The sequence below is a fragment of the Lepidochelys kempii genome, chromosome 6, assembly GCF_965140285.1.
Source record: "Lepidochelys kempii isolate rLepKem1 chromosome 6, rLepKem1.hap1, whole genome shotgun sequence".
Classification (NCBI taxonomy): domain Eukaryota; kingdom Metazoa; phylum Chordata; order Testudines; family Cheloniidae; genus Lepidochelys; species Lepidochelys kempii.
In genome coordinates this window covers 121,552,849-121,578,689 of record NC_136385.1, presented here as the reverse complement: position 1 = coordinate 121,578,689, position 25,841 = coordinate 121,552,849, and the positions used below count along the sequence as shown (strand labels likewise).

The window sequence follows — 25,841 nt, the reverse complement described above, 5'->3', positions numbered from 1 at the left end:
TTAAGACTCTAGCTCAAACAGAGGTTACAGGCTTGATGCAGAAATTACTGAGCGAGGTTCTGTGGTTTGTGTAGGTCAGGCTAGATGATCACGATGGTCCTTTCTGACCTTAACATCTATGAATCTTAAGAGAAATTCAAGTTTTCATGAAATGTGGATTTCAGATGCAGGCTTAATGGGCCTAAACCAGTCCTTTGTGTAAGGAGGTATAACTCCATTCATTGTCGTGGAAGGAGTTACAACCACTTATAACAAGGCTGAATTTGGACTGATATGTTCACGGGTGTATGGAGGCCTTTTGCATGGAGAGAAGTGTATTTATGTGGCACTTACTAATTGCATCCTTCATCTGATACTTTTATAAAAAGTTCCAGGAAAATCCAACTTTATTACAAGTACAATGTTATTACCATGATTCAATATTCGCAAAAAGAAAAGGAGTACTTTTGGCACCTTACAGACTAACCAATTTATTTGAGCATAAGCTTTCGTGAGCTACAGTTAGTCTCTAAGGTGCCACAAGTACTCCTTTTCTTTTCATGATTCAATATTGACAGTTACAATGACTTCCACACAAATATACTGTCCTCTTTGGTTCTGATAATACCAGACTGATAAGCTTTTGATACAGCAAAGTGACAGGAACAGGACTTGCCATAGGAGGATCCACTCATACAACATCTGTCATCCTCCTCATTGGATCAGTCCATAGTCCCAGACTCATCTTCCCCATTTCCAGAAGACTATAAGTCTTACTAAGACCTCCTAAGGAGGATGGCTACAGAAGCTTTGGGCATCCAGGCTTAGTTTGTCTAAGCGAATACTCAAACTTTTGGACATTCTTCAGTCCTCAGCCCCAGGGAGGATTGCCCTCCCTATAAATGAACCTCTCTGGGAGCCAGTGAAGACCTTGCAGCACATGCTAGCTTCCTTAGTTCCCTTAACTAAGCATGTGGGCAAGCAGTACTAAGTCCGCATTCAAGGCGTTTAATATTTCTCCTCTCTCCCAGGTCCAAACTCCCTTGTGGTTACTGCCACAAACAAGAGGACACAACAGGGAAGGTACAAATTGATTCCCAAAGAGAAAAAGGCCAAGAGACTGGATTTAATGGACAGATTTATTCCACCTTGTCTCTCCAAATGCGCATAGCTAATAGGAGGCTCTTTTATCTAAGTATGATTTTGTGAACTAGAACACATTAACTGGAACTGGAAGATGCGAGGGAGGAATGTCAGGCTTTCCTGGTAGAAGGCTACCTAGTAGCCAAGACATCACTCCAGCTGGCGCTTGATGTAGCAGATGCTTCTTCCAGGATTATGGCCTCAGCTGTAACAATGAGAAGAGCCTCCTAAATACAGAACTCCAGCATAGCGCTTGAAGTTCAACATGATATAGAAGACCTCCCCTTTGATAGGTGGTTTCTGTTTTCTGAGAAAACCAGTGAGACTCAACGCTTATTTAAAGTGTGTTACATTAAGCTGTTTTGGGAGGAGGAGAGATCTATACCCCAGCCATCCAGAGAGGGCAACGAGGGGGTCAGCAACAATATGCTCAATACTTCCAGCAGTATTCTAGGCAGCATTCCTTTTCAAAGAGGAGGCATAAACAGAGGAAGTGGTTCTCTGATTCCACCTGTAACCAGCTAGCTCATCCTCAATCTGCTTTGGGCGAAAAGCCCTTTTGACTTTTGCCTCAAGGACAGCATTCTAGCCACCAGCAATCTCCTCTCATATTCCTTTTCTCTGGGGACAGACTGTCCCACTTTTGCTATGATTGGGAAGCCATAACTGGAGGCAAATGGGTCTTAAGCACTTTGAGAGTAGGATATACTATCCAATTCCTCCCATCCCTTTTCAGGGATCCATCTCAAAAATTGTTACTTCATCAAGAACTTCAAAGGTCATAGAAGAAGTCCTTCTTCAAAAATTAGGGGATGATATTTTATTCCTGGTACTTTCTGATCCCCCAAGTGAAAGGTGGGGTCAAAAACCCATACTTGATCTTTGAAATGGCAACGAGTACGTCATGTATATTAGGTTTTATATGGTCACCCTAGTGACCCTCCCCTTGTTAGATCACGATGACTGGTTTGCTGCCCTCAGTCTTCAGGACACCTACTTCCATATGGCACAGCCACAGGAAGTTGCTGAGACTTGTAGTAGGAGACCAACATTAGCAATACACAGTCCTCTCCTTTTGCCCATCCTCTGCCTTGCATATATTCACCCAATGCATGCCGCCATTACTGCCATATCTTAGGATGGAGGGAGTGTCTCCCTTAACAGGACTATTCGCTTATGCAGGGCAAATCAGAAGACCAAGTCCTTAGTCGTGTCCAGTTTATACCATGTCTCTTTGATCATCTGGGACTCATCCTGTACAAATTAAAATCCACATTAGTTCTAAAATCTTGCCCCTTCTCCACACTCTGAGTATGTTTTGAAGTTGCTGTCCACATGGCCCTTTGTACTTATGTCATTTGGCATGCAAGATTGGCTCCATACTCTTCAGGGAAGATTAAAATTGGTTTTACGCCCAAACTGTCATTATTTGCCCATTCTAGTTTGGGTGCCTCAGGGATGCCAGGACTGCCAAAAGCAGTGGACAGATCAGAGCAATATTTGTGCAGTTGTACATTTTGCTCATTTCCACCCATCCCTGCCCCCAAACACAACCATAGTTACATTTGTCTTGATAGGTTGATGTACACATCTGGGGACACTGAGAGCCCAACTTTGTGGACAGAACAGGAGACATAAGGACAGCCATACTGGGTCAGACCAAAGGTCTGTCTAGCCCAGTATGCTGTCTTCCGACAGTGGCCAGTGCCAGGTGCCCCAAAGGGAATGAACAGGTAATCATCAAGTGATCCATCCCCTGTTGCCCATTTCCAGCTTCTTGGAAACAGAGGCTAGAGACACCATCCCTGCCCATTCTGGCTAATAGCCATTGATGGACCCTATCCTCTATGAATTTATCTAGTTCTTTTCTGAACCCTGTTATAGTTTTGGCCTTCACAACATCCTCTGCAAAGAGTTCCACAGGTTGACTGTGCATTGTGTGAGAAAATACTTCTTTTGTTTGTTTTAAACCTGCTGCCTATTTCCTTTGGTGGCCCCTAGTTCGTGTGTTATGAGAAGGAGTAAATAACACTTCATGTCACAGTGTGGGACTCACCCCTGTGGCACCTCCTGCTGGTCTCTCAAGGAATTAGCTCTTCCAGCCTCTGGAGCGCCCTCTGCAGGCCGGTGTCCCGCTTGCCATTGGCCCCGTGTCCCTCCCAGACCCCGGTGCCCCTTCTATTCAGGGTGCTGCCCCCTGGCAGTACCCCCACAGTCTCTGGGTCTCCCCTCCCGGGGAACCCCCACCCGCTATCCCCACTTCGCCTCAGTCTTTGGCTACTGCCAGTCACCATTGAGCTCCCGCACACTGAGGCAGAGTGCAGTGTATAAGCCAATCATCACAGGCAAGGGGGGTTTGGACCTGCTGCCTCTGCGTACCTTTGGGCTGCCCCCTGCAACCCCAGTACCTATCCTAGGCCGTCTGCCAGGCCTGCAGCCTGGGGGCTTTCCAGTCTGGAGTCTCCCAGCTTCTCTGGCCTTCCCCAGCCCTGCTTCACCTCAGGTACCCAGGTATGCTCCCTAATAGCCAGGCCCATCTCCCTCCACAGCTAGAGGAGACTTTGTCAGCTCCTGGCCCACTGCCCTCTTATAAGGGCCAGGGCCAGCTGAGCCCCGGTTGGGGTGTGGCCATAGCTGAGCCTACTTCCCCAATCATCCTGGGAACTGCTTGCTCCCAGCCACAGCCCTCTCATGGGCTGTTTTAAGCCCGTCAAGGCTGGAGCGGGTGACCACCCCGCTACATTTCCTTATTTACTTTCTCCACACCAGTCATGATTTTATAGACCTCTATCATATCCCACATTTAGTCGTCTCTTTTCCAAGCTGAAAAGTCCCAGTCTTATTAATCTCTCATCATACGGAAGCCATTCCATACCCCTAATCATTTTTGTTGCTCTTTTCTGAATCTTTTCCAGTGTATCTTTTTTGAGATGGGGTGACCAAATCTGCACGCAGTATTCAAGATGTGGGCGTACCATGGATTTATACAGAGGCAATATGATATTTTCTGTCTTATTATCTATCCCTTTCTTAATGATTCCCAACATTCTGTTAGCTTTTCTGACTGCCACTGCACATTGAGTGGATGTTTTCAGAGAACTATCCACAATGACTCCAAGATCTTTCTTGAGTGGTAACTGCTAATTTAGACCCCATCATTTTATATGTATAGTAGAGATTGTTTTCCAATGTGCATCACTTTGCATTTATCAACATTGAATTTAATTTGCCATTTTGTTGCCCAGTCACACAATTTTGAGAGATCCTTTTGTAGCTCTTCGCAGTCTGCCTGGCACTTAACTATTGTGAGTAGTTTTGTATCATCTGCACATTTTGCCACCTCACTGTTTTACCCCTTCTTCCAGATCATTTATGAATGTTAAATAGGACTGGGCCCAGTACAGACCCCTGGGGGACACCACTATTTACCTCTCTGCATTCGGAAAACTGACCATTTATTTCTACCCTTTGTTTCCTATCATTTAACCAGTTAACACCAATCCATGAGAGAACCTTCCCTCTTATCCCATGACTGCTTACTTTGCTTAAGAGCCTTTGGTGAGGGACCTTGTCAAAGGCATTCTGAAAGTCTAAATTCACTATATCCACTGGATCCAGCCTTGTCCACATGCTTGTTGACCCCCTCAAAGAATTCTAGTAGATTGGTGAGGCATGATTTCCCTTTACAAAAAACATGTTGACTATTCCTCAACATATTATGTTCAGCTATGTGTCTGACAATTTTGTTCTTTACGTATCATATTACATGTCAGTTTTCTAAAGCTTTGAGCAATTTACATTTGCCAACCCTTTCTCCTTCACATCAGGAGCTTGTCCATTCATGTATTTACCAGCAATACAACAGCAATGTATTATGTGAACAAGCAGGGAGGAGCTCAGTCCAGTCAGATCTATCAGGAAGCGATGAAGTAATTTTGCATCAAGGAAGACATTGTCCCCATGGCCGCTCACTACCTGGTCCAAGAATCAGCTGATTGACCACCTCAGCAGGAATTTCTCCAGAAATCTCAAGTGATCTGTGAAGAACAGCATCTTGAGGTCGATTTTCAGGGCCTAGGTCAACCGATGGAATGCCCCATTTGCAATAAATGACTACAAGAAATGCTCACAATTTTGCTCTCGAGTGGGTCAGTCCCTGCTCTCTCTCTGATGCCTTCTAACTGAGCTTGGGGTTTTTGCTAATCTATGCCTTCCCTCCCATTCTGCTCATTCCTCAGGTCTGTCTCAGACAAGATCACACCAAACTGATATTCATTGTTCCAACCTTGTCGAGATGTCAGTTCTCCGATCTACTCAGTCTATTGGTCCAACCTCTAAGACTTCTTCCCCTCCTTCGAGATCTTCTGTCAGAACACTGTGGTCAGATGTGGCATCCAGATCTGGGCAGCCTGTACCTCCATGGTGTGGATGCTAAACGGTTAGATAAAGCAGAAGAGAGATGTTGAACAGTACAAACCAATGCACTGGATCAAACCTACTTGGCCAAATGGAAACACTTCTCAATCTGGACTGCTGGTCAGGGAATTCAGCCAATGGAAGCCCAGATTCAGGATGTTTTAGAGTACCTGTTGCACCTTAAATTGTCAGACCTTTCTCTCAGTTCTCTGAGGGCCCACGTAGCAGTGGTTTCGGTGTTCCATCCCCTGATCCAAAGAAAAGTTCTCTTTTTGTTTTTCCCCCAACTCTGTGGTAGTTAGGTTTCTGAAAGGTGTTACTCGCCTCTTCCCTCCAATAAAGAACACAGTTCCCTTTTGGGACCTTCACACTGTGCTCACTACCCTCATGGGTTCCCCATTCAAGCCTTAACTGCTCGCTCTCTCTTTGACAAAAGATGACCTTTCTTTTTGCACTAACATCTGCCAGAAGGATAGATGTACTTCAGGCACTGGTGGCAGGACCTCCATATACCCAGTTTTTCAAAGGCAAAGTAACCTTAAGGCCACATTCAAAACTAACTAAAATGGTAACGAGCGATTCATCTCAACCAAATATTGTATTTGCCTCTATATTTTCTGAAGCCACAGACAAATGTAGGTGTCTGTGCTGTGTCTCATTCCTATGGAGGAAAGTCTGTTTGGAAATTTGTTGATTTATAAGCTTGAAAATTATGATTTGGTACGGAGTCTGCATGCTACAGGTGCAGCAGATTGCTTAGCTTTAAGTCTCCTGGTTGTCCTGTGTCAATCATTTTGTTGTAGTAAACCATAACGGATTTTTATTAAAAACAGATATCACAGGAAATGTTCTTGACATAGACTGATTTTTGCATTTTATACTTTAAGACATCCAAGAACTTCCAGGGATCTAAGTGGCCCCAGGACCTCCATCCCCTCCCACTGAAAGTTCCCCACCACCACCATTGAAATCTGAGACCACTGGCTATCATGCTGCCCAATGGAATCTTAGTATTTCCTTATGCGCCTTCACCGGGCGGTCTGTATCCACATGTTCTCTTACACTTGGATTGTAAGCTCTGTGGGACAGGGAGCATGTTTTCATTTGGTGTTTGTACAGGGCCTAGCATAGGGGGAGCCTGATCCATAGTTGGGCTCCTAGGTGCTACCCCAATATGAAGGAGCCATGCAGTGAGCATTCTTTGGTTCCATTGCAGACTGGTGATTTTCACATCACTGGGTGCACTTTCTTCAGATCTTTGTTTAATTGATCCATTATTTGCCTGCTGTCCAGAAGGTAGTACACATTTTAACCATCCATCCCTACCACAGCATATGTGTAAAACAGTGAGGAGAGCTGGGTTCGTTTCCCAGCTCTGCCACTTACTTGCTATGTGGCTTTATATTGGGCAAGCCACTTAACCTCTTCATGCCTCAGTTTCTCTGTTTATAAAGCACAGTAACACCACTTTCTCACCTGAGTAAAGCATTTTGAAGTCTATGGATAAAACACTGTAAGTAGTCAGGATTAATATAGGCATCACTAGTCAGCTTTGATTGCCCATTTGTCCAACTTTCTCCCAAACACCTCCGTATCATACTGTCCCGTATGTATGAGAGGAACTCCGCATAACATCTACAAAGCCATTATATGCCAATATTCTCCTTTAAACTCAACTCTGCCAGGATACCTACAAACCACTTGACAATGGCTAAGCAGTTGCTGTGACCGCTGCTTACACTAATCCTAATCATCTCACTGTTGCCTTGTGCTCCCCATCTGCTTGTAATAATTACCCATTCTCTCATCAGACATTTCGACTGTAAGCTCTTGGGGGTAGAAACACTCTTTTTGTCATATGTGTGCAACATGCTTTATTGTGATAAGGCTCTCTTGGTGCTACTGCAATACAAATAATAAAGGTGTCAATTTAATAAAGGTGTAATTGATTTCCCTGATCTTAGGGCTAACATTGATAGTAAATCACACACAATCCAGATATGTCAAAATCCCTGTATATCGGGTTCTGCCTTAAACCTGACCTTGCAAACACATGCAATCACAGACCTCCTTATGGATATGCTAGCATGTCAATTGGTAGGATCAGGGCTTTAGTGAGTTACTTTGCTACTGAACACATTTTTGCCACTTGAAGCCACAGTCCTTGTATACAAGAGTTCAAGGCACTTGTGGATTGAGTCACTGCATGTGTAAATGTTTTATTTCAAAACTGACCTGTATTCTTATACATTGGAAATCACTTAAATAGAAAACATAGCAGGATTAGCAAAGCAAGAGAAGTATGTTAAGGCAGTATCTTTAGAGATATCTCTGTTTTATGTTAAGGTTCAATGAAGATGTTATACCTAGTTAGCTAGAACAGAACTGAGCCATTATCTCATTAGGTCATTGAAGTGGAACAACAGAAAAGATTTTTCAAGTTTGTCAGTTGCATTCTAGTTGTGCTTTTTCAAGTCCTTGTTAGAAAGTAAGGAGTGAAACCCTATGGTGTCATTTAAGTGGAAAAAATGCTTTTGATGTTAAACTTCAAAACAAATTTTCTCAGCAGTAAGTAGGTTAGCACCTTATTTCCTACTACTCAGGTTGTTGTTGGAATGCTCGGTACATAGTATGCCATTGCTTTTTTGTCTTCATGCTTATATTTCTCTCCTCTTGTTAATGCTTTTCACATTGACTTGGAGATGGTTTTAAGGATGGACAGTCACTTTACTTGCATATTTTGTAGGGTTTTTTTACAATTTATTTCTGCATTTCAAAAACAATAGTAAATTTCTTTTAACCAGACAAATGAGCACTGACTTATACTCAGCATAACATCAGACACTAGGATTTTACTTATGAAACAGTATACATAGATTTATTTATGAATTGGTATGGTATGGTATTATAAAGATCTTTTCAACACTGCAATTTTACAAGCCCTCTGCTGATCATCAGTTTACACATTAGATGTATTCTTCTTTTTTATAAATAGCTCTGGTGTGCTACCGTAGCTTAGCTCCCAGAGTGCTCCCCAAACTTTAGCAATCCCCAGATTTTGTAAATATATAATCGTTAATCCATTCAGCATGCACAGCTTCTATTTTTGTGCTGCAGTTCAACTGGCAACTAAAATAGTTTAATCTCAAGTTAGTAACAGTAGACTGACTGCCCGATCCTATAATCCTTTACGTAAAGTTTTCCCATTGACATTATTATTATGAATTATTTGTACCACAGTAGTGCCTAGAGACCCTGAACAGAATTGGAGCTCCATTTTTCTTGGTGCTAACACGGAGACAATCCCTGCCCCAGAAATCTTAGTCTTCATTGACAAGAAAAAGGGCAGGAGAAGGAAAATATTATTATCCCCATTTGAAAGCCAGAAACACAGAGGTTATCTGACTTGCCCAAGGTCACATGGAGTCTATAACAGAACCAGGAACCTAACAGAGTTCTCTTCAGTCCTAGTCCAGTGTCTTAACTACAAGACCAAAGACTCCTCTCAAAGACTGTTTTAGTAAGTATTATTTGTGCATATGTTTTTCTGGGATCATGCTCTAATACAGTATCTATGCAGCTTATGTATTTTGCCTCAAAGACCAAACTATGAGACCTATTTACTTGCCTTTTGTTTTATTATGTAGGGAATCCCAGTTACAAACTCCCCTATGGACTGTGGATTTCCTGGATTACCAATTACCTTTTCAAAACATCCTCCCATGAGAGTAACAAATGTGAATCTGCTTGAGGGCATCAACCATTTATTTGGATCTGACCTCATGTTTCCTCATGTATTTGAAGATCCTTTACTGAATGAGGCAAATAAACGTGAGTATAGTATTCTGGTTCCTTTCCTGAATGTAAAATATCATTATATATTTTCCAGTACTGGACATTACATATAGGCTAAATAGAGTAATTTTAATAAGGGCATTTTGACTTGCCAAAGATATCTTGGAGACTATCTGGAACTAATGGTATTTCAGTTGCATTTTTTTAAAAAAAAAAAAAGACATTCGTTCATTCATAGTTGACTTTATTTTGTACTATTTATATATAACTAAATCTTTGTGCACACCCTGTTATTACTGTTGTGATGTCTGGAGGGTGTCCATATACATTTTGTGATTCAGATAAGAAATCTAAGAACCCAGGAATGGTGACAAATAATCCTCGAAGCATCCATGCAGAAATAGCTCTCAGGCAAGTAAAAGGAGCAACAGCTAATCTTCTAAACCAGTTGACACAGAGTGGTACTACCCGAACTGCATTTGTACACCAGAACAGCAGAGAAAATGACGGCAGGTGAGACTCTTATCAGCAGGAAACATTGTTTTTCCTATTTTTGCTAGCACGATGCTTCCCTTCTTCCTTAATCACTCTACAACTGGGAAAATCTGACTTTTTCTTCTTTCCAGGGCTGACAGCGTTTTCTTTCCTCCAACCCCTTCTCCCGTCATCCAAAAGATGTGTTTTAATTGAGTCCTCATTCCCAGCTTCCCCTGAGGGATATGTTTTCCTGTCCCCTGATAAAGCTCCTAATGTGACTAGTAAGACCAAAAAACATGCAGATAAAAAGGTTAGCGCTAGATGTGATTAAGATAACGTAATGAACAGGAGCAAGCAAGTGTCCCACAAATCCAAGCTGATTCTGTAATGTAGCTTGCTCAAGCCTTCCTGTTTCATTTTTTGTTTTCTTCACAGTTCCTAATTTTTTGTTTACTATTTTAAAAATTGAATATATCACAGTAGCAGCAATTAAGAGTGAACCTGTTGTTATGACCAGGAATGCTCAAGGTTAAAAATGATTATCTCAAAACAAAGGCCCGACCCCACTAACACTTAATGCCAAGCATAGTACTTATTACCTTGAGACTACAAGCCGGTGAGACTATTAATGAATAATAATGTGCAATGATTATTTGTATTACTGTTGGACCTAAGAAACCTAGTCCTGGGGCAAGACCCCATTATGCTAGGCACTGTACATTGAAATCAGAACTACACTCAGTAGCTGGTGTTTGCAAGATCAAGGCCCAAGAGAGCATTTGTCTTAGGACAAATGTCACACATTATTATACCTACAGACCATACAGTTCTATGGCAGCTTAAATCCCATTTCTTGTGTCATTGCATTAGTGCTACAGTGCAATCAGTTGATGCCCAAAATACAACTCAAAATGTGTTACATAGCAAGGATTCTGTCTATCATACTTTGAGAGTTAATTCCATGCTTTTTCTTACTAGAAAAATGTGCATGAAGATGGAGAATCACATTTTGCCCCTCGGGCTCAAAGCACACTGGCAAAACGTTAGGAAGTAAAAAGAATTGGATAGAAAATAATACTGAAAATATTATATTGCCTTCTTATAAGTTGGTGGTACACCCTTCACCTTGAATAGTGTGTGCAAATCTGGTTACGCAGTCTCAGAAAATATACACCAGAAACAGGAGTCCAGAAATGAACATGAAAATGTTGAGGGATAGATGTGTTCCCTATGGTGTTTGGAAGATAAACGCTTGAGTTCTAGAGTTTGGTGCTGAGGTATTAGATCTGCGTAAGGCCCTCCTCGTAAGGCACTACTTTCAGGGTACTGGGAGACTGTAGGGGCTGAAGTCCTTGACCTTCCCTGTCTGACAAACCGCATTTTGGTTACTGTCTAGAACACAGCATGGAGCAGATTTCTGAAAGTGACTGAGTTGAAGCATCCAGAGCAGCCAAGCACCATGGGCTTATCCAGGGAAACCCTGGGCTCCTCTGTTCTGATAAATGGCTCTTATACCAAAGTGTCCCATGCCAAGGAGCAGTACTGACTGGGTACAATTGCCATAGTAACCCTTTTGAAGCAACCTAGCACAGAAAAGAAACATGAAGGACAGGAAACCAGCTGCCATTTGTAAGCAACTTCCTCCTCTGAGCCACTATGCCTGTACTCCTTTACTGTCCAGCATCCTGGGCACCTACTGAACAGAATATTGACCTGATTATACAGTAGAGCCCATGTATCAACTATGACAGGTTTCAGAGTAACAGCCGTGTTAGTCTGTATTTGCAAAAAGAAAAGGAGTACTTGTGGCACCTTAGAGACTAACCAATTTATTTGAGCATGAGCTTTCGTGAGCTACAGCTCACTTCAAGCTCATGCTCAAATAAATTGGTTAGTCTCTAAGGTGCCACAAGTACTCCTGTTCTTGTATCAACTATGTTTGCCACTTAGACAATACAGTGATAGGCTCCTGAGAAATAAGCAAGATATAATTATTTCAATTTAAATAATAAAAAGAAGCTCTGGGTGACCTAACACATAATTAATAGTGTAAAACCTCAGTAGCATTAAAATAATTATTCAAAAAGGAACAGGCAGCCTCCACCTACATAAAAGAGCCTTTTCACCCCTTCAGCACATGGGAAGCAAACCTAAAGCCTTCTCCAAGAACCTTGAACAGATGTGTTTTGCAGTCTGTCCAAAGATCTAGACAGATCCAAAAGTGCATCCACAGTAAACTGGTGCATCAGACTGGCCGCAGAAAAGAGCCAGGGTATCAACCTAGATCCAGGGACCAGTGCCTTTGAAGTGCTAGAGATATCTGGTTTCATGCCACCATCGCTCCTCATGCGGTTTGGTTCAGCTCTGCACTTCATCAGGGACTGCTGTGAGATTTTCTCCTGACCACAGGTAGCCTAAACTCAGATCTCAGGGTGATGAGTGTGATATTGAAACCTAGATTGCTGGAGTCAGTGGTCCAGCACTATTCACAGGGCTGTTCAGAGTGCATGGAGCAATTTCATTGCTCACACTAACCTGTGCAGCTCCATTCCATGAGGACATTCCAGAATGCCTGGCCAATTCCACTCTGCCTTGTACGTGATCTGTAAGAATTGTGCAACGTACCACCTCAAGGACAGTTAGCATTAATAGGTCCACTTTGTGCTGACTGGCTCAGGTACTCCTGTGACCTTAGACAACTCTTGCCTTATTTCAAGATGAGCTCTGGGAGTCTCATACAAACCTATACTTCCTTGCAGGTGGGCTCCCTTGCCTGAATAGTTCCAAGCTAACACAGATGTTCCAGGGCAAATGGTCAGAGGAAATGACCAACGGACATTCATAGCTAATTCATAAAGGGTGAATTTTACCCCCAGTGTGTAGGCTTTTGCTGGCCGTCTGTGCAGGACTCAGTCTCCCACACTACTTAATTAGAATGTTGTTGCTCTGATGTGTGCACTTATTTTTACTTGGGGCAGAAGTACTTTTCACTTAAAGCTGTGTGCATTATTCTTTCCTTGGCAAGTGGATTGACTTACACTAGAACAGAGGTAGTCACACCAGTCCTTTTTATATTTAAAAGAACCAACTACACAGAGAGTGGAGATGATGCTGTGGGAAGGATTCTGCATTAATAGAAATGCCAGCTTTACCGGAAACAGCACATTTGTTCCTAAAATCTCTTCCAGCTCTTTTGCACGATGGCCATGCTTTCCTTGGTGGTTTTCTTTATTATCTTCATGAAGACGACGAACATATTAAGACCATCTTGTTGTAACCTGTTTACTATTGTAGTATAATTCAGAGACAAAAATACATTAAAATGGATTAAGGTTGAGAGGGCATTTCAATAACTTGATGAAAAAACATTACAGGGATATTGTAACATCACAAAGCCACGCATTGTAAACTGAGGAAAGTCAAACTTAAGGTTACACTTCAAAGAAATCCAACCCTGTTAAGGTAACAAAAACACAGTGAAGGCACCCAAACTACGTAACTATTGCATAGCATCATGCAATAGTCATATGATTTTAATATTTGTGGTCCTGGATTAGATCAAACTGAATCTAAAGACACATTAGATTTTTTGAATACCCTCCACGCCCACCATGACATCATTACAGGGCACCGTTAAGGTTCTTTGTGTACCTTAACTGTACATTTCTTAACTTAATGTGTTTTTAGAGTTCTTTGAAGTATAACTTTAACTGAATTTCCTGGGCTTATAATGCTTGGTTTGTGGATAATATGATAGCTCTGTAATGATTTTTACATTTAAATTACGGACATACACTCTTGACCTTAGCTCTATTTTACCATAATTTTTTACCTGGGGATTTCTTTGGTTTTTTTTAATGTATTAAAAATGTTGTACACATACAACAATAAACAATAAACCCAAAGGAAAATGGGTTTTTAATTTGAAAATTTATAGATTAACTTTAAATCATTTTTTATTTTAACTTTTATGGGCAGCTTCCCAGTACTCCAAAAAAGTCAGTGTGCACCAGCCAGTGAAGTAGTGTTTTATAGCTGCTTTGCATCACCAGAGCAGCAGAAAACAGCTGAAGTGTGCTGGTGAATCTAGCCCTTAATTTACAATTGACTGATTGGTTTACAGGGCTTATGAGTGAGATTGTGCTATGCAAAGGGCTCATGGAAAGCCCAGCCCAAGTCCAAAATAACTGTGTGTTAAAGGCTCTCCCGTCAGTTCCATTGGCAGCGTGCTTTAGTGCACAGGGGTTCCCCGCTGCATTGTTGCCTTCACTCCACTCAAGCACTGCGGCCCAAACTAGCCTGCAGCAATAGACTCTTTAAAGAGCAGTTGGGCCAGTTAATCTACCAATGAGAACTTTAGATACATGTTCAGTCTCCCTCATACCAATGAGTCATTACCACTATTTGCATGAAAATTAACTGTAGTTGAATGATTGGCTGATTTACCTCTGACACACTAGCACTACTTAAGAGTTACCTGTGCTGTTGACCTGAGCCATCCATGGCCTACAGAATTATAACAATTACAGACAACAAGCAGTAATAATTTAGCTTAATTACAACCTAATTTATTCAAATACAGCCTATGCACAAGACTTCAATTAATTTTACATTTATGAAAAATGTGAAGTGTGTTGTTTTGCTGTTAATATAACATGGACCAAAGAAAAGACTCACAAAGGATGCTACAATTTTTCAAAGGACAGAGTTTTTAATTAATTTATAAACTAATGAATAGACTTGTCAATTCTCGAAAATTCATTCTGTAGTCAGAGAGCAAGTGCTGTAAATTTAGATGTACCCTATTTTTCCATACAAAGCAAAGAGGTTGAATCCCTGATTTAAGTGCAAAATGGAACTTAACCTCACTCTGAATTCCCAAACAGTACCTTCAGAATATAATTTTTCTTGTCTTTGTTCCCTCAAGTGGTTGAATATTAAAATATCCCAGGCCTCAATGTGGCAAGTTTTCAACATTTTATTAATTTACATTTTAGGCTAAAAGAAACTTCATGCCAAAGAGATACTGCCAAGTCATAGGAGCTGCACCTTTTGAAAAAAAAAAACAAAAACGCTTTCATTTAAATGCCTAAAGAGGGTTGTAAGCACCTAGTGGCACACAGCTAGGTTTTAAAATATTGGTTTTTACTTCTTTTTAAGCTAAGGTAACAGTTGGAGACAATTCAGGGCACTATATCCCTTAAGCAGGAATGGAAAGTCCTATCAGCTGGTCGTGGAGTATAAGTGAATCCCACATTAAAAAGCTGGGAGGGGTTCTTGCAAGTCGCATGCTAACAGCACAGACCCAGGAATGACCCTCTGTTACCATACATACTTTCAGATTACACACTAACAAATGGTCAAAATCTCTCTCAGCGTATGTCTACACTGCAATTAGACACCCAGGGCTGACGTGAGCCTAGTGCCAGCAGGCTCAGGCTAGGGGGCTGTTTAATTGCATTGTAGACATTTGGGCTCAGGGACCCTCACAGCCCCAGCCTCAGGTTATCTGCAGTATAGACATACCCTCCATCTTCAGAGACATCACCAAGTTGGAATTGGCTGAAAACCCATCCGAGTGGAACATATAATCAGCTGTTGAATGTTGTCATTTATAAGCCAGTAATGGCACATTTCATTTGCTTAACATCTGTGAACCAGCTAGTCATACATATGTAGGGTAAAATTTTCAGAAGCACATATGTCACAGGGTCTGCAACTCACCGTTTGGTTCAGCTGGGGAATTACCTCACCACTGTCCACACCGCATCTGGCAGTTGCTCAGCCTGTTGCTTCAGTCACTCACACTGCAGCCGAACTCCCGTTAGTCCGAAGCTGCAGTGCCTCTCCTTCGTGGCTTAGCCCTCTGGCCGAGTTGTCATCATCTGCCTCTTCCGGCAGATTACCAGAGTCTCCTTCCTCAAAGTCTCAGACCGTGTCCCAAATCCACTGTAGTGGCTGGGACGCTCCCACAGTGGCTGGTAGGGGAACTTGGGCTCATCCTCTATACCAGGTTCTAATCCAGGGACCCTTGAACCAGCAGTTCAGGTCTATCCCTCTTGGACCTTGCTGCGCCTTCCCCAGTCTGCTTCCTACTCTGCCGTTCTGAGGCCCCTACTACCTCCTTGCATCAGGGAGCGTGACTGGAGGCTGACCTCCCTGCAACCCCATTCCAGCCTCAACTCCTAGGCTTTGTAGAAGCCCCGCCTGTTCCTGCCCAGGTGAGCTTCCTTCTCAGTCTCATTGCCCCTTAGCTACCCAGCAGATGTGGTCCAAGGCTCTCTTGGCACTTTTAACTCCATCCATGCCCCATCACAATGTAAGTTGTGAGCTTAAGTCCCAAATTAAAGTCAAAGGGATTTAGGCTCCTAAGCGACTTAAGTGCTTTTCAAAATGGTATTTAGCCATCTAAATCACTTAGACCTGGCAACACTGAGTGGAGCAATGCCTAAATACCTTTACAAATCTAGGCCTGCATGATGTAGGTGCTTTTGAACGTTTTATTCATCATCCTTATTTCATAGGATTTGCTATGAAAGTATTCACAGAGCAGAGAGGGTGAAATCCAGGCCCCAGTGCGATCAATGGTAAATTTCCTCCTGAGTTCAGCAAGGCCAGGATTTCACCCATATGTATATATATGATGGTTGTTATTTACTTATATGATAGGAATAAACATCCAATTAGCGGATTTGTTATTGTGCTATAAAATTGAGAGTTTTTACTGCTCTAAATTAATTCCTCCTTTATAAAGCTGTCACTATGGTTTGACTTGTAATGTTTCTTTCTTGCAGGATGCCAGCCAATAGCCCCTCCAGGCTAAATCGAATGTAAACTTCTATAAGAAAAATGGACAAGTGAAATATTGAGCCAGACTCATCCTTGGTATTACTCCATTGACTTTAGTGGAGTTACACCATGGAAGAATTTGTCCTGTTCTGTTTATATTCAGTTGCCAGGTAAAAATTAATAATGATTGATATGAAGTGTGAACTAACTAAGTTTCTATGGTTGATGAAGCAAACATTCATGCACATAGAACATCATGATCCAAACAATGGATACGACTTGAGACAAATACTGCTTTCACTTATGCTGATGTATATCCATTGAATACAGTAGAAAAGATCCCCTGAAGTAAATACTTAGTCCAGATTTACACTGGTGTAGCTGAAGGCAGAATCTGGTCTCTCCATCTTTTACAGGATTTTTTTCAACAACCTCAGGAACTTTCACAAAAATATGAATTAATTGCTCTTTGGTTTAACTGGACTGGAAAAAATCGTAGTATGGTCCGTCATCTTGCAACAGTAAATGAGAGGGAACAGTATCAATAGATAAGGAGCAATCTTGCAAATTCTTACTCTGGCAAAACTCCTGTGCAGGATTTGGGCAACTGATCTGAAAATATGACTGTCAGTCTACCACTCAGTTATAATACACGTACCTATTTTATCTAGTGAGCCTTTCGCATATACATGTATTTCAGTGTGGCCACTGAAGTCAGGAGGAGTCATGCAAGTGTAGCTGAAGCCAGAATATGGCCTCTAATATTTAGAACCCAAATGTACTTGTTCCTTAACTTTATATTTTATTTTTTAAGTTATATTACAGAAATTGAAAATACCAGATGATATCACTAGCATCAGTTATTAAACCATCAAAATTCCATTAAACTGGTTCTGTTTTTTAAAAACTTAGCATGACTGTTTAAATAATTATTTGAGTAAACTGCCATGTTACACTTTGAAATTAAAGCAGTGAAAGACATCAGAGCACATTTTAATGTAATAAAGTATACCATTCAGAGCTTCATGTAATTTTCACAACATAAATTTTATGTCAGGCCCAAAGTAAATGGTTACTAAAATTATTGCATTTTCTTAAAATTTCATCAGTTAGGTCTGTTAATATTTTGGAAATGTGTAATTCTTGAGAATGGTGTATCTGAGAGAATTTTTTAAATTAAAATAGTTTTATTTTTCCTCTGTAAGCACTGTAAATTTGTAAGAAAGAATTGGTGTTTCTTACATTTAATTATAGATGAATATATAGCTGCTAAACACAAAGACTGCTTATCAGGCCACCACTATACCCGCTTGTGTCAGATAGCCCTTTTTGGTGGCATTTTCCTTTGTTTTTTGTAGTCATTTAAAAGATGTGCAGTTTGCAGGACAGCCACCAGGTGTCTTTGTTGCACTTTGGATTTTCTAGTAATTTGCCACAACATAGTAGTAGTTTAGAAATTGGATCAGTTTCTGCTCTGTTACACCCATGTAAATCCAGAGTAACTCCACTGATTTGAGTAGAGTTATTCTGAATTTACACTGGGATAAGGGAGATCACAGTTTAGGCCATGCAATTTACAGGCCAGACTGCTGCCTCTGTGCGAAGTCAGCAGGGTTCTGCACAGGCACTGCAGTCTGCCCATGCATTGTAAATTGCAGGTTCAGGGGCTTAGTTACTAGGTAGCGACATATGTCATATACAGATTTCCATTGTTATTTGTATTGTGTTGGTGCCTTGGAGCCCCTATCATGCTGGAGCTATACAAACCTGGGGCTTGATCCAAAGCCTGTTAAAAGCAATGGAAAGGCCTATATGGAGAGGAAGTCCAAGCTCCAAAGAGCTTGCAGTCTGGATTAATACATGATGCACCAGGTGGGTGTAGCAAATAACAAAGAGGATGAGGAGGGGAGACAAGGGTAGCAGAAATGGGAACACAGGTTACGTAGTACATAGACTAGCTATGGGCTTGATCCTTCACCACTGGTGTCATTGGGAACTTTTGCCACTGACTTCATTGGGAGCAGGAGTAGGTCTTGTGTGCATAACTTGCCAGTCTGAAGGTTGTTGGGTGCTTTAAATAAACAAATTGGATAGGGTCACGAATTTCTTTAGCCAACCTGCCTAGCTGCTATTAGCTGGCTGTGTCTCATGGGCATTGTGGGAGATGTAACAAGGACCTCGGGGAGGACAGGGTACTTGCTTTGGGGTAATCATTCCATCAGTAGGGGCAACATGGAAGAAGATGCTTGTGAAAGGAGGCCAAAAGCAGCCACTGAAGGCCGGTGGTGTTGGTGGAACAAAGGGGGTGGAAGATGACCATGTAAGTTATGAGAGTGGACAAACTGTGGCAGGACCAGTAGTTTGTGTTTGATGTGGAGAAGAGGGAGTAATCCCATTGTTTTCAGTCTGGCTACTCATGGAGTGAGGTAATATGCACAGGCCTCAGTCTGCTGGGCCCTATACAAACAGTCTTTTCCCTGTAAAGCTAACAATCTAATGTTAAGGCAAGATGCAATAAGTGGGTTTAATGATTGGACGGAGAAGGGGAAGGGAGAATGAGGGTAACATGATTGTCCATACAGGATGTTCAGTACAGATTCCTGCTCTTGGGACACTCATGTGGACTGTGCACAAGCCGTGAACCATCTGGAAAGCCACGAGTATAACTTTGAATGGAAGTGTCCCATGCCTTCAGGCAGAGTCTGGGTGACCCCAAACAGTCAAAAATTGGGCAGACACCCCAAACTGGTGGTACGTTCTATGATTAGATTTCACCAACCCAGTAACAAATGTGAACTCCTGGATCACTATAACAGTTTTACCATGTAGTCACAGACAGTCCTCTGAGGTTCTCCAGTCTGTCTTGCCACGCAGTCAAGCTGGACTTGGTGATAAATGGTCATTTATAGTAACCAACCCCACCCCCCCACAAAATATTCAGGTTGCTTCCAGTCCCCAGAGACCAGTCACTTACCCCAGATCATTTGGTACCCTAGACCTTACACCAAAGACAATGCCTATAGCCAATCCTGTAATAAACTATCTAAAGATTTATTAACTAGGAAAAGGAAATGAGTTATTTACAGATTAAAGCAAGCATATAACACAAATGAGTTGCAAACTAAACCCTAAGAGTGACAAAGTTGTAGAAATCTGTCAATTCAAAATGTTTTTCAGGGCAAACCCAGGGATAACCCTGGGGAATCTCCCACTTCAGTTTAGAGTCTCTGGCCCTGTGAAAGTTCAGACAGCATTATCATTTTTCCTTGTGAGACATTTTTATATCTTCTTCCCTCAGAAATCAAGCTGATAGCAACAGTTTCCACCCAAGTCCCTTCTTCATGGGGTGGCGGGAAGAATGCACTTATCAAAGTCTATGATCTTTGATCTTGTACAATGGCTCATTTGCATGTAATGAACAGAATGTAACCTCTTCTTGTTAGAGACCACCATCTGCTTTACACAAGGCTTTTTCCCTGTTTGATGAGATATAGTCAGAGGTTTATAACGCAAATGCTTGTTATCACTTTATAACATGGGGTATAGGTGAGTGAGAACAATACATGCAGCATCCTACAAGCATTGTATAAAACATTAAACACTTTCTTATCAAATTATCTAACATTTATTTTGATAATGCTAACACACAGGTAAGCAAGACTGACTTGCTAGTGCAGACCAGACCTAATTGGGCAGACAACCCACAGGCGGTTCAACAAGGACTCTCTCTGATTAGATTACTCATAAAAAAGGGATAAACCTCAAAAAGAGCCAACACCAAGGATTTAAAGTCAGATAGTGGAGACACACTCAGCTCCCTGGCTGGAGGCACCCATAGTGTTCTGTGCACATCTATCATTTCTTGTAAGGAGAAGGGTCTTAAAGAGACAGTGTGCTCAGAGTAGCTTTGCTATACCACCATTACAGTCAGCAAGCTTAATTCCATTGAAATCAATGGCATTGCATCTGCTTATACCAATGATGGATTTGGCCCACGGAATTCTAGTGGAATTCCACCAGGGATGAATTTGGCCCTATGCATCCACTGAAGTCAATGGCAGGTTTTACCTGCGAAAGTAGTGAAGAAATGGCCCTTTGTTTTTCTGGCTCCAAAGGTTAAAAAAACAAACCTGTTTTCATTGTTTAAACTCCCCTTTCCAGCCTGGCTTCCTCCAAACATTCAATTTTTTTTAAATGAAGGCTTAGTTTTGAAGATCAGAGAGAAATGCTCTGCGAGGCCTCAGTTCTGTGATTTTACCCTTGTGCATATTTGTTAATGCAGGAATCAGTGTCTCTAAGGGCAACCATTGCTGCATTACATACGCACATACAGAGATAGTGATATGTATAAAAAAACAAACCTTGGAAGCTCCCTAACTCTGTGTGGGTGGGTGGGTGGAGACCTTTAAAAGGTACTGCTATTTTCAATAACTTTTGTCTGCAAAGTGTCATACACTTCACCTAGCATTTAATTCTTCTAAATGGATGTTACTCTTCCTCCCATTATGGATTCCCTATGCTTCTGTGAAACACTATTTGCATAAAAGGAATTGAATAATTTATAGCACTATGAGTAGCAGCTAGCACATATCTTGGTAGGGGTTTGCTGGTAATCCCAGTGAGTCTAACACATAGCTCATAGCTTGTTTAATGGGATGGAAACTGACAGTTTTTTCTTGTACCGCTGCTATAGAACTCATAGCTTCTGGATGACCTCCATGTACTTAGCTACTTTTCTTGTTGATCTTGCTGCTCTTTTCCTCCATTAATAGGAGAATTCTTAAAGGAAAACATGCACTCTGCTGCAATGTGTGTGCATGGTATTCCATAAAATAATAGTTTAGGTCTGGCAGTATTTCCATTGCTTATATAAAATAGTAGTAATAATTAAGAAAAACTCTACCTGAGTTGTATTGCTAAAGATAATGTTACATTGCTGTGGCTATGCTTTCATTTAATAGAACTAAAGGTTTGATCATTAGTCATATTTTTTATTTTAATAGTCCCTGGTGAGAAGAACTAATTTGGGGGAGTTTTTAAATCTATTGTATGCCAATTAATTTTTGAGAAATTCTTCTGCATTTTAGACATTTCAGTTTAGTGGAGCTACTGCCAAAATGAATTTATAGGTAGCTTTTTTCAAAAAAAAAAAAAAAAAAAATTAAAAATCCCTCTGTTAGCTTGTAGACCAAACCTATAGGTCTCAAAAGGCAATTGTTTGAAAAAAGAAATGAGAAATTTAAAATCCAGTAATTATTCTTTTCTATAATCATTAAAGCATTTAAATATATATTTATTGGTAATAAACTGCAACATTGAGAGAGTTTAGAAACAGCTTGATTGGTTGCTATCTTGTTCACTGGCGGGAGCAGTCTCAACTGCTTTGACAACCTAGCTGCCATTTTCAGTTTAATCACTTGTGATTCTGAAGCACTTGTTTCCTTTTAAACTTTGTGCAAATCCCTCGGGATATTTCTCTTTTTAAAGTAAGATTCATTTTAATATGTTCATACAATTTTTCTCTCTCATATTATGTGCTGTCCAGAAATTACTCTCCTTCCTCCTGGGGGGTGACTTGCCAAATAAGGTTTCTTTGTTAATTAGTTGCACATGTACTGAACATTAGACATGCCTAATGTTTTCAGCCATTGCACACAAGTCTTTTCACTGAAAGAAGCCTTAAAGTTTCAGTTTTACTGAACATTTTTGTTTTTAAAGCAGTATCTTACCCACTCTTTCTAACCCTGATAAATATGTTGTGTGGTTTAAAAATTACTCGAGTCAACTTAAAATTAGGTGACTGGCAATATTAACTAAAGAGAAACATTTTGAGAACAAGAATTATTTTTCCCTTTAAAAATAATGAAAATAATAACAGGATAATCTAAATATGTTAGTTAATCCATTTCCTCTCTTTATGTTTAAGAGATGAAAAGGTTTTAAGTAACAAAAACCTACAGGATGGCACATTTCTCAATATTTTATTCCCCAAAATGTTTGACATGTACTTTGCCAATTCACACAAATAGGTAGCATATAAACATGTATCAACAGCATTTTTAAGTTTTCAATTCTTTCTTATTCCGTCCCATCAATGTGGCTGAAAACAGGTATTTGCAAACACTGGTAGCCTAATTTCTTATGGCTTTTCATTTTTTATGAAGTGTTTTCAAAAGACTTCAATCAACCTTAATTGTGCATTTTTAGTTAAGGATACAGAATAGAGAGAAGTCAATTTAAGCTCCCCAGTGAACAAGTGTGTACAGGGAAAAAAAAAAAGGCATAAATGGGCTTAGAAAACAGAGCCAGTACAAATAAAATGCAGCGAGCAGAGCACTCAGGGAAGCCAAGATACAATGGAAAGAGTAAAATACTGCAGAGATTTTTAAACTATATACAATTGGAACAATGGACTGGACCCAGACATCTATGTTAAACTGTTAGCAGACAGGTGAAAAGCAAGCTTCAATTCTATAATGGGTGCTGGAGAACACCAGAATGGAAGGATTTACAGCTGAAGCAAATAAATGCAGGGTAGTTCAATGGGACACAAATCAAATCAAAATTGGTATATTTTACTGTTTAATTTACCATGTAAAGAATTGTCTCCTGGTTTTATGTATTAAAGCATTATTAGTACTAGCCTACATCTTCCTTTATGACCCCTCTGAAATAATAAATATCTTTTCCAGGGTACCCCAAAGCTCTTTAAAAAATGGAATAATTAGATAATGTAGGAATAAATCACATATCCATAAATAGAGATACACCTGGGAAATTATCACCTGCTGATTGTTCAATTGTCTGTCATTATTTAAACCTGGCATTACTAATACATCTAATACATTTTTCCAGTGTCTCAACTATACTGGTGAAAGGGTAAGTACATACCCATTAAAAATCTAAAGACACAAACAATTCAGATCCACTAAGCCAGTATGATGCATGCTCTCAGTTGTCTAGGTCCAATCACCTCTTTAAAACAAATTACTGTACAGTGTACTGGCAATTATTAACACTTGTACTGTAGTGTATCAATTTATACTATGCTTTTATGCCGTCTTACAGCTGAGTGAATTGTTTACTGTCTGCCTTACACTATGATTCAATCCATTTGTTTAGCTTAATGCAAAGATTTCATAATGTATACAAGGGTGAGGAGTATGAAGGCAGTGCACGTAGTACTCTTTTTTTTTTTTTTTAAACGTGAATGTCACAAGAAGAGGAATTAAGAAGGAAATCATTGTAACTCCAAAAGAACATCTGACTAACCACCACAGACATGTTTTTTTTCCCCTTTTTTATCCTCTTCACAATTTATAAAGGAGGATTTTTCCAAAACAATTCATTTGGTTGCGAAACCCTTCTTAATTCTAAGGAGATTTAAAACTCATCTACTTGGAGACTGTCTCGATAGAAACCTACAACCGGATTACAAGATATTCCATCATATTATGGTTGTTAGCCTGATTGCGGTTACATGGCACATAATAGGACTGCTTAAAAAAAGAGGAAGACATAATCCTTCCCCACCCACCCACCCCCCAAAATCTTTGCATTAAATCTACTAGCACCTTCAGCATTTTGTTATTTGCATTACTTTCTCCTCAAAACCAAGAATGTGGCAGAATAATGGAGATGGCAAGAAATTTTTTAAAAAATTCACTCAAGTAATGCTGATATAATTTAATACAATCCCAACAAATGATATTTAAAGACTTAAAAGCTCTAAGTCAAACCAGCCATGTACAGCAATATGTACGCCAATGCATAACAAAATGGGGCACATTAAGAAAGAGGTTAAGGTGGCTCATCTTTGTATCTAGGTATTGGAGAACATATGGTGAACTTCCACTTAAGAACATGTTGCTTTGCAACACAAACTAAGTCCTATCTTAATTCTTTTAATTATTCTGTGTGAATGTGTGTTTGTGGAGTGCCTTGTTTCTTTGGAGTGAGTTAATAAAAAGTCTGACACGTCTTTGATCCGGCTTCACCCCCTGCTTGAACTCCACTGACTTAGTGTTGGGATCAGATTGTTGCTGCTGCTGTTATTGTTTTTCCCCCTGGTAATAGTAGATGGGCCACATTCAGTATTCGGTCTTTGTACCACAGTGCAAGAAGTCATACAGTAAGGAAGTCCTGAACACCTTAGAGTTCTCAAATAAAGATTTAATCCTGAACTGTAATTGCTTTCATTGGCTCTCTCGTATCGTTAATGTTCTTTCAATGTATTTTTTTTAGTTCACTTTAGGCATGTAGCAGTTATTAAGCTTTTAAACATCACCTATAGAAGCCCTTAAAGTGCAGTTGTGTGCCCATCAAAGCACAAAGTTAACAGGTATTGATAGGCACTAATATAATACACTGCAGACTTAGTGAGCTGTGGTTTCATGCATTAGTAGAGAGGTCCTCTTTACCCACTAGATTTTTTAAAAAAAGAAAATTTAATATGTTAGTATTCATGAAAAGTGCCAGGTTTACAGGCCTTAAGTCCCATATTTGACAAGAGAATGGATACTGCCCTTGAATATTGCAGTGCAAGATTCCCTACATTGACCTACCAATATTCCTCAACACTGATCTGATGATCTATAAGGGTGTGGATATAGTTCCTGCCCCATGACCATTAAATCTGAGCTCTCTCTTCTGAAACTACTAACAAGCCAAAGGATGGACCACTGACATCACACTGAACAGCTCTCAGAAAGGAACCGCTTTCAAATACTTCTTACCTGGGCTGGATTCAAAATAAGAGCCTAGAACTGAAAAGAGCTATATGCCATTCCCAATCCCCTGAGCCATTCAGTCCTTTTGTTTTCAAATTTGTGACTGAGTAAGGATCATCATCACTGAGAACTATCCCTGAACATATTTTCTTTCTTTCTTTTGTGCTGACTTCTTTTGACTATTCTTCCAGGTTTAAATTTAGGCTGAGTTCAAGCACAGAGAAGAGTAACTTGGGATGACTCCAGACCTGGCTGTTCAATACACATCAACACCTGAGAAAATATATGGCGCAGCTGAGTATTTCAAAAGGAAGAATAAACAAATTAGAGAAGACAGGGAAAAGAAGGTGAAATTTGAAAAGTAGGTTGAGTAAATTATTACAAGATAGATTCTAATGCATTCTGGATGAAAGAACAAATACATCTGGATCCTCTATAGTCATACTGCAATCTGAAGGGATGAAACGTGGATGGGAGGGTGTACATGTGTGAAGAGGATTTTGATGCGAGGAT

General features: G+C 40.5%; 1 protein-coding gene across 1 annotated transcript in view; it reads left to right on the top strand.

Moving 5' to 3' along the window:
* Positions 1 to 17,669, top strand: part of LRRC9 (leucine rich repeat containing 9) — a 78,579-nt gene extending 60,910 nt beyond the window's left edge. Inside the window, exons 30-32 of the mRNA XM_073349952.2 lie at positions 9,186 to 9,369; positions 9,675 to 9,846; positions 16,605 to 17,669. Of these exons, the coding sequence (XP_073206053.2) occupies positions 9,186 to 9,369; positions 9,675 to 9,846; positions 16,605 to 16,644 (396 nt within the window). The 3' untranslated portion in view covers positions 16,645 to 17,669. The remainder of the gene's footprint in view (positions 1 to 9,185; positions 9,370 to 9,674; positions 9,847 to 16,604) is intronic.
* Positions 17,670 to 25,841: the final 8,172 nt, after the last annotated feature.